This window comes from Tetrahymena thermophila (genome assembly GCF_000189635.1).
Source record: "Tetrahymena thermophila SB210 genomic scaffold scf_8254584, whole genome shotgun sequence".
Taxonomy (NCBI): Eukaryota; Ciliophora; class Oligohymenophorea; order Hymenostomatida; family Tetrahymenidae; genus Tetrahymena; species Tetrahymena thermophila.
Genome location: NW_002476355.1, coordinates 258576 through 273706, shown reverse-complemented (window position 1 = coordinate 273706; position 15131 = coordinate 258576). Strand labels below are relative to the sequence as shown.

At 24.9% G+C, this 15131-nt stretch overlaps 3 protein-coding genes across 3 annotated transcripts; 2 read left to right on the top strand and 1 right to left on the bottom strand. All coding sequences in view use genetic code 6, as the record gives it.

Moving 5' to 3' along the window:
* Window positions 1-65: 65 nt before the first annotated feature.
* Window positions 66-1769, top strand: TTHERM_00627220 (transmembrane protein, putative; the record flags this gene model as incomplete). The annotated part of the gene is made up of 1 exon (XM_001019507.2): window positions 66-1769. One exon carries the CDS (start codon window positions 66-68, stop codon window positions 1767-1769), a length of 1704 nt encoding a protein of 567 aa, XP_001019507.2.
* Window positions 1770-6126: 4357 nt separating this feature from the next.
* On the top strand, window positions 6127-10326 carry TTHERM_00627230 (Myb-like DNA-binding domain protein; the record flags this gene model as incomplete). Its single annotated transcript, XM_001019508.1, has 3 exons — window positions 6127-6646; window positions 6780-9001; window positions 9145-10326. 3 exons carry the CDS (start codon window positions 6127-6129, stop codon window positions 10324-10326), a joined length of 3924 nt encoding a protein of 1307 aa, XP_001019508.1.
* A 1617-nt stretch (window positions 10327-11943) lies between these two features.
* Window positions 11944-15032, bottom strand: TTHERM_00627239 (hypothetical protein; the record flags this gene model as incomplete). Its single annotated transcript, XM_001471373.2, has 4 exons — window positions 13761-15032; window positions 13082-13226; window positions 12808-13026; window positions 11944-12713 (listed from the first exon to the last, which is right to left on the bottom strand). Exons 1-4 carry the CDS (start codon window positions 14964-14966, stop codon window positions 11944-11946), a joined length of 2340 nt encoding a protein of 779 aa, XP_001471423.2. The 5' UTR covers window positions 14967-15032.
* Window positions 15033-15131: the final 99 nt, after the last annotated feature.

The following is a 15131-nucleotide window of genomic DNA, read 5'->3' as shown; positions in this document are numbered from 1 at the left end:
TATTTTGGTAAAATATAGACTAAAGATAATTTAGATTTTTGAACATTAAGAGCCTTAATATTAATATGTCAGTTGAAATTTAGTTAGATTGTGAGTCAGTGTTTGGCTGCATGAAGGGGATTATAGTGACAGTTTATTCTCTTATTGTTATAGCTATAATATGTAGAATTATATATAAAATGCATTTTTACACCCATAAAAAATATAGTTTTGAATTGGTCCCCCTTTCATCGACTATCATACAATCTCTACTGCAACTCATTTTAAATGTTTTTATTATGGATACAAAACTCATCATCTCTGCTTTGTATTCACAAGCTCTCACTTTTGGAATCATTTCTACCAGCTGCTCTTAATTATGTCTGCGTATAAAATATCCTCATAAATAAAAGACTGTCAAAAGATACACTGTATTAGCGTTTGGCTTTGCATAACTTACTTGTTTAGTGATGAATATTTTAACCTTATCAGATGTTGTCCCTTTAGATTGCAATGATTGGTTTTCTTTAGCTTATTTATATCCCATGGGTGTAATGCTTGTTTATACCGTCTTTAGTATATTTTTTGGTTCCACTCTTCTTGACATTTTAAAGGTAAGAGATAATGAAGTAATGAAAGGGGGAAACAATGCAAACAAAACTAGTTAACAATCTAATCCTACTCCTGATGGTAACAACCACTTATTGCCACCAAAACTGTCAAGAGCTATTTCTTTAATGAACAATTCAGTATAATCTGATAAGGAGGGAGCATTTTTTAAGCAGTTAAAGAAATAGTTGCAACTGATTGAATTTCTCTTCATATTCACTATTGCTATCTAAATATCTATGGATGCAATTAGAACTTATGCACTTAATGATGTTATCGAGTGCTAGGGAGATGGGGAGAGAAGCAACGAATTTTAAGCCTAAACAGATTGGGGCTAAGTCTTTTTGACTTTTTACTAAATAATTTAAATCACACCCTGTTTGATAGCACCTTACGTTTTTTACTATGTTCCTTTCAAGGCTAAAAAAGCAGGTGGAAGTATTTTAATCCAAGACCAATAATTTTTGAGTTTTGCTATGCCAAATGATTAAGACGACGAAGATGAAAATATGCAAGGAAGCCTTGATTCTAAACTCATGAATTCAGAGAATTTTGATTTTTCAAGAGATGAAAACTTTAGCTAAAATTATAAAAATAAGAAAAAGTTTGCAGGAATGATTAAAAAAAAGGATTAAGCTGATTAAAAGGAATAACCGGCTTTAGGCAGTCACGATTATCTGGGAGTAAATTAATACAATAACAAAAGTCAGAAAAGCAATATCAGCAATAATAATAACACTCCATCAAATGCTAGTAAAAAAAATTAAGTTACAATCAACAAAAATGTAGACAGCATATTCTTACAAAGAAGAAATACTTTAGAAGATGTTGATGAATTTATCGATAGAATGAGTATGAAAGTCGATGATGTTTAAAAGCTCAATAATCAAAGTCATAATTAGTCCTAATCTTACTTTTTGAATAAAAGTCATGACCCTGACAGCAGTTTAAGTACAGAAAACATAGTAAAAGATTTGAGTGAAAGCATACAAAAAATAGATAAGAAAAACTATGATGTGCCAAATAATCCAAATTTTAATATAAATACAAGCGATAATACAGAAAAAAGTGATTTAAGATAAGATACAACAGTCAATGAAACCTCATAAAATTAAGTATTAGTAGACTAGTACAGAGAAACAGATAGCTCTAATCAAATGAAAAAGAATTATTCTTCATGAATTTATTGACAAAATTCTTAACTTACTTGTCAAATAAATAGATAAATAAGCATGTATTTGATATTTCAGAACTCACATTATATTTTAAAAAATTAATAAAAATAAAAAAAATAAAAAAAATAATATTTTGAAAAACCTATCTTTAATAAATTTACAAAAACAAACAGACAAACAAAATCTCCTAATGTTTATAAAAATTAAAACTTTTGATTGATGTATAAATAAAAAAATAAATATATGTTTCATTATTAATATTCTTCTTTGCTAATAATTTAGCGTCTTATGAATTAATTATCTGTTCATCAACTAGTTCATTCTTTTAATGACCTCTTATAAATTATATATTTACTCTACTGCCTCCAAAAATTAAATTCTTCCTTTTTTAAACATCAAACAATTTAAATCAATTTATGAATAAAATTTATTAATGAATAAGGTTACTGCTATTATTTTAATGAATAAAATTACATTAAAAGTAAATATTTACAAAAATAACACTTATAAATATTAATAATAATAATTTGTATGAGATAAATTTGAATTAATATTGAAATGAAATATTAAAATTTATTTTAATAGTTTTAATTTTTTTATAATTTTGCTACTTGTTTACATATATTAAAAATAAAAATTAAAGTTAATGAATGAAATATAAAATATACTCTAAAAAAATAAATAAATTAAAAATTAGATTTAAACTAAAAATAAATTACAATTTTATTCAAATTAATTCTGTTTCTAAAATAAAATTTAGAGCTTAATTTAAATAAAATAGTTGAAATAATTTTAGTAAAACATAAAGATTAAAGCTTGTTATTATAAAAATCTTAGCATTATTTTGAGATTTAAAAATAAAAATTATAATTCAAAACTTCAAACTAAATCTTTTCAATCTGAACTAACATTTTTTATTGCATGGTTCTTATGGTTGTTTTTGATATTGATTAAATATTCTTAAAAATAAAATACCTTTTTTTTAAACAATATAATATATTCTTTGAAAAATAAAATAAATGCTAAAACTTATCATAAATATTAAATCTTAGTTTATATATTTTAATTTTAATCCAGTTAATAATTATTTTTTTATTAATTTTGCTAAAGTAATATATTTAATAATTTAGGAGAATAGAAATAAAAAGAGCATATTTTTTATTTTTTTTTTAAATATTAAAATAATTTTTTGGATAGCATAATGATTAATAGAGTTTGATTTTATATATACTTGCTAGTTATTTTAACAACAAATTTTAGATATATTTTTAAAAGGATATTTGAACGTCTAATAAAATGTAACAGAGTTTTTTAGCGTATAATAATTTACATGTTTTGTTTCAATAAAAGGTAAAGAATCTTTACTAATATATTGTGAAAAATAAATTTTTAAGCTTCAATTTTTAAGATAAAATGATTTAAAAAAGTAATTTTTGTTTATACAGCTTCAGGCTTATTATTTAAATATAATTTTCAAAGAAAGCCTTTTCTATTTAAATAGATAGCCAAAAATTTTTCAAAGTAAACCAATCAAGCTTTTTCATTTTGAAAAAAAAGTTTTATTTTTCTTAAATATTGTTTTGAAAGAATCGTCTTCTAAAATATCCAAAAAAAATGTTTCTCATTTATATCGTAATTATTTATATAAATAAATGTGTTCCTTTAAAATTTAAGAAAGATAATTTTATTTAAAATAATATGCTCTCATTCATTTCACCAATTTATAAATTTATCAATTAGATAGATATTATTTCTTATTTCAAGTTAAAGACGATTTGTAAAAAATACATATTACTACTTTAACTTTTTCTTTATATAAATATTTTAAATGTAATTTTATTCAAGTCTTTGTAGAAACAGTTAGTGTAAATAATTTTAAAAATAATTACTTAAAAGTAAACAAAAACAAAATATTAGATGCATTAACATTTTTTTATGCGAAAAGAATTTAATCTATAATTTTAATCAGAAAATAATTAAGATGAATAAAGCATAAATAACTTACCACTTTTTGACGATTTTGTTTTGCGGAAGATTTTGAAAAAATTTGAAATTTTTTTTTTAGTATCCAAAAAACTAAAAATTTTTGAAAGTTGGGGAGATATTTTTTTCGTAAATACACTTTATTCTAGAACAGTTTTTTGTCTAAATTTACAGATATATTTTGAAAAATGAAAATATTTATTTGGAAGGATTCATTTAAATAACTTTTAAATGTGATTGAAAATTTGAATTTTAATAAAATTTAGTTTACTATCACATTCAAAATTCTTTATTTTTTATTTATTATTATGATAGTCAGCCAAACATCAGAAAAAACTAGATGAATTTTTTCTTTTATAGCTAATAAAAAGCTAAAAGAAATTTGACTACGGAATTTTTTTTTTTGATAATATTAAAATGAGTAGAATTGAAATGAAACAAACCATTATTAATAATTGAAATTCAAAATTAATACCAGTAAGATATAATCTCTGTTTGCATCGAATTTGAATTTTATTTATTTGCTTTCGTAGCTAAATTGAGATTTTTAATCAAAAATCAAAAAACAAACAGACAGACAGACCTTTAGACAATTAATTTGCTACCAAAATTTCAAATTTGAATGCTTTTTTATTGATCTATTTTTTTTTGGATAGATTATATTTAATTAAACTCTTTGATAAACATTTGTTTGATATTTTGTTTAATAAATAAAGAAATTCAAATAAGAAATTATCTTTATCAAATTAGGCTTTTATTAATGAGCATAAGATTGTTTATTTGTGTGTATGTATGATAATAATAATTCTTTAGTATTTTCTCCAATCAATATATCAACAAATAAAAAATTAAATTTGTTGTTTGACTGGTTTAATAATTTAAATCTATATAAAGGAATTAACTAATACAAGTAATTTTAAAACAAAAAATTTGGCAGAAAAATAAATATTTAAACTGATCATTTATTTATTAATTGATTTTTGAAATAAGAATTTCATTTAACAAATTTAATTTTTGAAATACTTTAGTATTAATTTGAATATTTTTAATTTTGTCAAAATCACAAAATACTTTTTTATCTATCAAATGTTTGAATAAGCGAATATAATTTTTATTCTCAAGGCTTAAAATTTTACTTAAATATCTACTTTAAAAAAAGCAATAACATTTATTATAATTACCATTTTTTCCCACTCGACAGTTCAAATCCTTTAAAAATTAGAGACTTTTAAAGTGGTAAAATAGTTCATGATGCTTCAGAAAACAAAATATCAAACAGAATAAAGTTTATAAACATCTTGAAGAGCTTTTTAAATTTGAAAATATGGGTTATTTTATCTTTATTACATCAATTATCGATGTTTTTTGATTCTTCCTTCGAAAGCCTGTTAAAAAATAATCATTGCTTTGAAATGTAATTCTTTGAGTTTAGCAAATTTTCAAAGCAAGCAAGCAAGAAAGCAAACAAATAAATAAATACTTATCGTCTCTGCTTAGAAAAAAATTAATAATATTTATTAACAAGTCAAAGGAGAAGTCTTAAAAATTAATTAATTTTTTTTGATGATTATATTAATTTGATTTATTGGTAGAATGAATGAGTTCTAATTTATTTAATAATTTGTATTTGCGATTGTGATACTCATAGAAATTATTTAATAAAGATTTATTCACTCATTTATTCTTTCAATCATTTATTTATTTTTTTATTATTGATAGATAAATAAATCAATCAATCAAAAATTTAATTGATTGATTGAATGAATAAATCAAAATTTGATTGATAGATAAATCAAAAATTAAATTGATTGATTGATTGATCAATGAATGATTAGATACAATAAATGATTAGATTGAATAATTAATTAAATTGAATGAGCTCTATTTTTCCCCTTATTTTTGAAAATTAAAAATTTTAGTGAGTTATGTACGCTGACGAGAGCGTTTAAATTTGAATTAAAAGAAATCAAAAAACACACCAAAGAATTTGAAAGGAAAATTAAGCAATCAAATCAAATAAAGCAAGCAAAAAAGCAATCAAAGTGAGAAGAAAATCAAAAACAAAAAAACAATTAATTGAATTAAAACTTCTTAATACTTTAAAAGAATCCAAACAAGATAAAGGAAAAAAAGACGGATTTCATTTATTTTTTATTAAAAATACATTAATAAAAAGCAAAAAGAATTCTTCTTTAAAAAGAAAACAATTTATAAATACTCAAAGACAATAGAGAAGACATTCCTTGCCATTCTAAGAGTTAAACGGAGTGGAAGACACTAGTACAAGCAAATAGGTGAACAATCCATAAACTCACTTCAAAAAAAACCTAACATAATTATTTCTCGAATCCACTGTATACAGGCATTAACATCCAATAAAATGATGAGAAGATCAAAGCGCCAAACTAAGGGCAACAATAGCAAGTCCATTGATGAGACTGATTAAGTAGAATAGCAGTAACCAGCACAAACCAAGCTAATTCAAAAAAAATCAAAGAAAGTATCATAATAAAATCACCAAGAAGAAGCATAAAATAATTTTTAAATCTCATCCACCAAGAGAGAGCTAGATAGTGTTGTAGTAAATCTTGCTGCTCAGCTAGAAAAGGCCTCCAATGCTTAAGATGCTGCTGAAAGTGGACGCCCTAAAAGAGTCAGAAAAATTACTGAAAAGGCTGAGCAGGAGCTTCTCGCTAAGTAAAGTAAGGCGAAGGCCCACCAAAAGAAGCTTATCGATGGTAAAAGCTCTCATTCTGAAAGTCATTCAGAGCCTCTCAAATCTTTATATCCAAATCATAATCAAGCTAATAATAAATCTGCTAACACTCGCTCTAGAAAGTCTGAAATTCACAACGATGAACACGACATGGACATCGAAAACATTCGTATTTGTGACCAAAGTAAATTCATTTCAAAATTATATTGCAACAACTCACTAATTGCATATTGATTTTTGCAATAGATTGAATAAAAATATATTATTTTTTAAATGTTTTATTAACAAACTCATTCAAATATTTAATATTTAATTAGAAACTGAAAATACTCTTTAATTCTGTCAATAAATGAATAAACACTCCCTTTAATAAAGTGATGACGAAGAAGGTGATATTAGCGATGCTGAAAATTCTTAGCAACAAGATTCTGAGATAGATGAGGAACACCAAGATGAAGAATTAGAATATGACGAAGAAGAGTAAGATGAAGATGAAAATGAGGATGAAGAATAAGAAAATGCTGATGATTGTGAAGACAGTGAAAGCGAGGTAAAGGATCAAGGAATTGATGAAGAAAGAAGAGAAGAAGATAATCAAGAAGATGATAATGAGGAAAAGTTGTCATTAAAAGAATCTAATTAATCCTTAGAAGAAAATATTTTAAAAGCCTCTACTAAATCAAACTAGTAATAATTGGGAGATTCAAATAATTAAAACAAACTAAATTGCAAGGAATCTAATAAAATCGTTAAAAAGAGGAGTTCTTCAGTAGATAAATCAAATAAAAATTTGAATTTTGATTCCTAGAATAATAATAATAATACAAATAATAATAAATTTGTGGACACTATTAACAACAAAGTAAAAGATGAAAGTGATACTGAAAATTAAAGTGAATTAGCAAAGAAATAATAACCTTAATAGCTTGCCTGTGAAAGTAATAATACTTCTGTCCCTCCTATTCCTCTTTTAAAGAAAAAGTAAAATAAAAAAAATAAGAAATAAGATTAAGAAGAAAATACAAACGAAGAAAAATCTTAGGACGAATAAGAAGAAAAATAATTATAAGAAAATAACGACGAAGATGTCGATGAAGAAGATGAATCTTGCTCTGGAGACGATGACGAAGACAATAAAAATGAAGAAGGTGGTAAAGGCGATGGTAGCAACTCATCTAAAGCCAAAAAGATGCCTTGGAGCGAAGAAGAAGATAAATTAGTTATCCGCTTAGTTGAATAGCATGGTCCTTAAAAGTGGACTTTTATTGCTTAACACATCCCTGGTAGAATTGGTAAGCAATGTCGTGAAAGATGGCATAATCACTTAAACCCAAAAATCAACAAAGAGCCTTGGGGAGATGATGAAGAATGGGTACTCTTTTTGTGTCACAAGCTTAAAGGAAATAAATGGGCTGAAATTACTCAATATTTGCCTGGTAGAACTGATAACGCTATCAAAAACCACTGGAATTCATCCATGAAAAAGCGTATTCCTGAACTTTACTAACGCTTCGCTTACATCAAGAGAGGAGAAAGCCCAGAATACGACATTACATCATAATATAAAAAATTCGAAGATGAAATTTTAAAATAATTGTTAGCCATGGCAGACGAAGGAGTTGATTAATATTTTGTTTAAACAACTCGCAGAAGAAGAAATAACAATGCTATTTCTTCTACCCCCACCAACAGTGGTGTTTCTGTGAAAGGAAGCAAATTAAAGAGAGGAAACGAAAGCAATGAAGAAAAGAATGACGATGAGGAATAGGAGCTAATCCAAGTTCCATTAACCAAGAAATTATCTAAAGCTGCATTGAAAGCTGCAGCCAAATAAGCTGCTTTAGCAGAAAAGTAATAGTAACAATTGAATGAAGATAATTTAAACAATCACTTTACTCCTATCAATAACAACAAATCTTCCAATAATAATTTCAAAAATATCCCCAATAGCGCTGCCGCATCTACAGCTGATGTCAAGGAAATAATTTAAAGAATCCCACACAATATCAAAGAATTTGAAAATTTCCGTAAATAAATTATCTAATACTCTGATGAATATTACTAACACCACCATTTATTGTAATAAACTCCTAATGATAAGGAATCCTCCCTCAATTTACTCTCAGCTGATAAAGGTATGAACACTGATGTCAATTTGAGTGATACTAAGCATCTTGAAAAGATACTTGAAACTCCTCTTTCTGTAGAAAATTATGTCTAATAAAACCCTATATTTGCTGATATAGTCAGAAGTGCTCTTAAGTATTCTTCATGTTAAAAAAATCTTACCTTTATGTCTCATGTCAAGAAAAGCAATAGCAATGTTTTAGAAGCATCTGTAAATAATGATCACAATTAACTTTCTGCTACTTCAACCCTTCTAAACACCGTACAATAAGATAAATCATCAGTACCTAATTTAGACTAATCACCCGATGATGATATCTTAAGTTCAACTAAAAATGGAAACGAAAAACTTAAAAAGAAGCGTGGTAGAAAACCTAAATCTGTAAAAGAGCCAGAAATCAGCAACTAAATTGTAAATTTATTTTTATTGACTTAATAACACCCTCCTTAAAATTTTAATTATATTCTTTTAATTTTTAAATATACATTTTTATTATAAGGGGTGTTTTAAATTTAAAATTCATATTATAATAAATTGTTAATAATATTTTATAGGTTCCAATCAATACCAACAATCCTTCTAAAAATGTAAATACTTAAAATCCTAATGGAATAAAAAAGATTATGCATGGTCCTCCTTATATGCACCCCATGTATATGATGAATCCTCATCATCCTCATCCTTATTATGCTAATCATCCCCACCACCCTGGTTATTATCCTCCTCCTCCACCACCTCATATGATGGCTCATATGCAAGGTTATCCTCACCCACACCATATGTAACACCCTATTCCTCCTCCACATATGCAACATCCTCATTATAGATAAATGGGTCATCATCATCCTCCCCCTCCACCTCCTCACCACTAAGGCATGAGAGGAAACACCAATGGATAAGGTCATATGATGATGCCTCCACCTCCCCCTCCTCATCATTTATAATAAATGAGAATGCGCCATCCAGGAATGGGACATCCTCACCATATGTATATGGGTAGTAATATGATGAGCTAGCACTCTGACAGCAGTGAAAACTCAAATTTCTAAACACCTTAAAAATATTAAAAAACAAACTAAGGAGATAGGTCTATCTTTAAATCAGTGACTCCTATAATCCCTCCTAACTCTGAAAAATAGATTAAGTTTGAAGAAAAGCAAAACAAATAAATCAAATTAAACAATTTCAATAACGATGACGATTACAATAACTTTATGGCTAACAACTCATTCTCTAAAGAAAATATCAATCCTAACATCTAAAGTTTAGCTTTACCCACTTCCAAGGATTCAAATCCTGTTTTGGGAGTAAGTAATGCAGGAAACAACTCAACAAATTCAAACAGTTCTGGTAATAGTCAATCTTCTTGTGGCAGCAGCAACAATAACAATAACAATAATAATAACAACACTAGTAGCAACAACAACAACAACAATAACAGTTCAAATAACAATATAATTATTTAAAGCTAGAATCATAATTTCATTACACCCAATAAATATGAAACTCCTTCCAAACTATTGGATTTCGACTCTGAGCCAAGATTAAACTGCAATTCTGTGGATAAATATTTCAATATGAGAAACTTTAGTTCAAACCATAAATTAAATAATTTGTATACAAATCACAATGTGAATAATTTCTAACATTCTTCAAATTCAGCCTTTAAGTGCTACCCTCATATAAATATGGATTATCAAGATACTCCAAGTGCTAAAAAATCGTCTTACTGTTGAGAACTTATTTAAAACTAAGCAAATTAACTATTAAAAACAATTCGGAACCACATTATTAAAATATAAATAAATATATGACATTAATAAAATAAATAAAAAACATATATAACACAACTAATCTTTCCTATTCTTTTTCTCTTACTCACTCTTCTTAAAATATACAAAATATAATAACTAAACAGTAATTAATTAATTAATGCAAAAATAATAATACAAAAATATAATAATATATTAAATATCAGAAATAGATAGTCACTAACTATTACAAATACACTAAAGTAAAATTCTTGTTTTATTTTCTATTGAAAAATGTGTCCATCAATCTATTCATTCATTCATTTTTTCGTCAAAAATAACTTATTAATTAATATTACAATTAATACTGTGTTGAATATGACTATTTTCACATAGTAACCAACCGCATACATACCTCACTCACTCTGATACCAATTGATTGGTTGATTTAGAAATTAATAATTATTGCTTTAGTTTTTTCGAAATAGCTTAAAATTAATTTAATAAAGAAAACAACAAATGCATAAATAAATAAATTAATGTTAGAAAAAACATTAAAAAAATAAATATTTTATAATTTAATATAATAAATAAATAGTACATTTAAAAATGAAAATTTGTTCATCTTATTTTAGTAATTTTATTAATATTTTTTATAATGATTTGTTTATATTGTTTAACTTATAAATAATTATTAGCATACTTAATTTAATACTAATCAATCAATTAGAATATATTCATCTATCTATATATCTATTCATGTATAATTTTCTTTCTAATTAGTCTCAAAATTTATATTTTAAGCAAAAAATTTAAATAAAAATTTATTTTTTTGAATAAATTGATTGAGTTCTAGTTGATCAAACAAACAAACAAACAAACAAACAAACAAATAAAAAAGCATATTTTTAAAAAAAGTTAATAAATTGATCAAATTTAGATATTTTAAGGAAACAAATATGATATTTAATAACTAAAAAATTGACAGTATGAAATAAATGATTGATAGAAAGTAATTGTACAAAATAAAAAATATGTTCATTTATTTATTAGTTTATTTATATTTAGTTAGTAATTTGAGTGGAAAAATTATATAAGGAGGGTAGTAGTAGATTTTTATTTAGAGTTTCTATTTTTATTGTACTTTTATTATTTATATTCAATTAATCTGATGACCAAAGTTACTTAAAAATCTTTGTAGATTACTTAATTAAGATTATAAAAATCAACCAGTAAGAAATCTAAATGAATAAGGAAGGAAAAGTAATAAGTTAAGTGATTTTGTTTTTCATAGTTGCCAAGGCATATAATCATTTTGTTTGTTTAATTTCCTCTAATTCTTTTTAAATTTGTTCGTTTTTCGAGTTCAATATGACAATTTAAATCAATTAATGTTAGTTGGATTGCTAGAGCTGCATTATCTCACTTTTCAACTGGACGACTTTTATTATTAAAAATAAACATTAATTAATTTGTAAAAGAAAAGCTAAATAAACAATTTCTTTTAACTTTAACTGAGAAAGTGGAAAGTTATTAATAAACAAATTTATTATTTTATTTTAAGAAAAATTGTATCTTTTCGGTTAATTTCTTTTTTTAACATCACTTCTCTTTTACCAAAAAACTATTCATCATTTTAACAAAAAAAGAAAAAACAATCAAAATTTTATATTGCTTACTTCTTTCATCAACAGCGCCGTTCCCGTTTTCTATTAACGACTGAATTTGTTATTTGTAGTGAGATATTTCTAACTCGTATGTCTGGCAAGTGTCTCTGTATTTAAGTTATTCATTTTCTAATAAAGCTTGATAGTTGTTTTAAATTTACTAAATCTCATTATCAAAAACTGATGCATTATTTTTAGATGTAGATTTTTATTCTAATTATTATATTTGAGCCTTGAGTTATTCTATTTCAGCTTACTTTTCTTCAATATCGTTTTTCATAACAACCAGCTACCCAAGTACGTAGCTGTTTTCAGCTTAAACGAATGAGTGTTTCTTTTTATGATTGTTATCAATGTGCTTCAATTAGTTTTCAGCCTTTTCCTTCTCTTCTTTCAATTTAAGGATTTCCTTTTCATACTCTAGAGTAGTTCTCAGTGAATTTTCTTTCATTTCTTTTAACTCTCTTTTAAGTTTTTTGATCTGATCTTAAAGACTGTTTTTTTCATAGGAAAGACCAATTATAATTTCTTCTTTACTGGCTTCAGAATTACAAGGAGAAGATTATGGCGAATATTAATTAGTTTAATCTTTTTAAGCCAATTAATATTCCAATTCTTCAATCATACTATTCAAATTGTTTTTAGTTTAAATTTCATTCTCTAATTACTATTTTAGAGCCTATTCACTTTGAACCACAACTTAGACTATTTATTTTTAAAAAGAAAAATAACTTAATATTTACCAATTATTATCAAACAAAAAAATAAAAAAATAATAAAGAAAGAAAGAAGTAATTACCTTGTTATTCATATATTTTTATGTTATTTTTAAGATTTTGAATCTCAGTTATAATGTGAGAAGGAATTTAATTGCCTTATGTAATTTATTCTTTAAATTCGTTGTTCTCCTTTAATAAATTAAGTATCTGATTAGAAAGATCCTAAAATTTGAACTACTGCTTTTGTATTTCTTCTTCTAGCTAAGTAATTTATTGATTTTTCATCATAAGTTAATTGTCTATTTTAGTTAAATTAGTTATTAGATAATTAAAAATCTTAAAAGATACTTTTACCTTTTTCTTATATTTGTTTTTCTAAAGTCTCTATCTTTACTTTATCTTACAGAGAGGATGTTACGGCTTCTTGTATTTATTCCTGGTTTATACTTAATTAATTTTACTTATTTTGACTATGAGTGAATTCGCTTTCTTTGAGGTCCTAATTAAGATTTAAAAAATATTAATTTTAAAATTTAAGTAAAAGTTTTACAAAGATAGTTAAAACTTATGAAGCCATTTATTTATTCAAATTTTTGAACAATAGTGTAGTAAAATTGGTTTGTTTGCTTGCTTATTTGATTTTCTTTATTATTTGTTTTGAAATTAATAATATTTATAAAATTTCTGAGTTAATTTGTTAATGTTTAAAGAAAATTATCTGAATTAATTTTAAGACTACAGTAATTACTGTAAACTCAATTTTGGGAGTATGCAATTAATTTCACATGCGATCAACTTTTTATTAATTTTGTTATCAAATAAATTTAATTAAATTCTGAAAACTGCAGAAACAAACTTCGAACTTTATGAAAAAGAAATAAAATTTGCCTGATTTTTTTTAAATCCATTAGTTCGAATCGGAGATGAAAGTATTTTCTTCAAATTTCTTGCTATTTCTCAAAAATGCTTCAAAATTGATTCTCATTGAGTATCGTTCTTAAAATTAAATTCAAGAAAAGAAATAATTTCTTACATTCTATTTTTATATTTCTGCAGTAGAAAAAATTTCATCTATTTTTTTAGTGAAATACTGGGATTCTTGAGCAAAAATTTCATCATATTAATTAAAAGTATTAGCTGTTTGCCTATCGCTTATTGGTACTGACGATAAATTTTAAAAGTTTATTTGAGAATTACTGCCACTTACAGCTCCTAAGACATATTTTTTCTGTAATTATGAATTATTCTCGCTTAATTAATTGAACTGGCTAGGGAAAACAAAGCCATCATCAGTTTTCTTAAAGTATTTTTCAATTATGCTTTGTTATTGTGAGTTAATGCCTGATTCTAAGATATTTGGAGTTTCGCAAGATTAAATTAGGCGATCAGATTTTAATTATTGATTGCTCTAATTAGGTACTATATTAAATGTATTTTTTGGCGATATGATATCTATTTCCTTCATTAGTGAGCTTTGTAAAGGATATTCTTCATAAAACTTATTACTTGGCATTACTTGAGCAGATTAATTAACAACAATATTGTCTTATTAAGGACTCAAAAGTCTTATTGGAGTATATGCTTATTTCAACTATTATTAGGATTGAACTATTTATAATTACTGATTTTCAATTACCCTATAAGGAGAATATTAAGCATTTAAATTTCTTATTTGTTGATTTCCCTGTTAAAGTTACTAATTTGGTATAACTTAGACGAATTAATTAGTAGTAACTGGAGTTGGGCTCAGCGATCTCACTCTATTTATCAACTGAGAATTCATGACAGGTGTTACTGTTAAATAATTAGCATTTTTTTAAAATTAAGGATTAGAGTGCTGCCTTATTTTTACTTCTGTAAAATTATTGACATTAATATTATTCTTCAATTTATTGTTGGTTTCTTATTAACTCTTAACATTGTTATTGTTGAGCTCTTATCTGTGATGAGACCTAACAAGTTAATGAATATTTTATAGCTAATTTTAATTATTTAGTTAATTATTTGGCATTTTTGCTGAATTAGTTAAATTCTGCTTAGTATTTTTTTTAGATAGTTGCAAATAAGATCCATTTGAAGAGTAATTATTTGCTTAAATAAGTTGCTTGTTACTAGCGCTTTATGTCATGTAATTATTTTGTAAGATTTGAACCCCATTTTATCTACCAACTTATTTTTATTGTTGGGGCTAGACAATGTTAAATTATTTTTTATTGATAGGCTTTGGACTAAAGTGCATTTATTTCCTTTTAGACTAACTTATAAGCTAATTAATCAATTTTAAGAGTTTTTGATATTAATTCTTCAATTTAATATTTATAAATACTAATGTTATAATTAATAAACGGAAAGATACATAAAAGTGTCAAATATTTTTTTTTACAAAAGTAATAGAAAAAGAAAA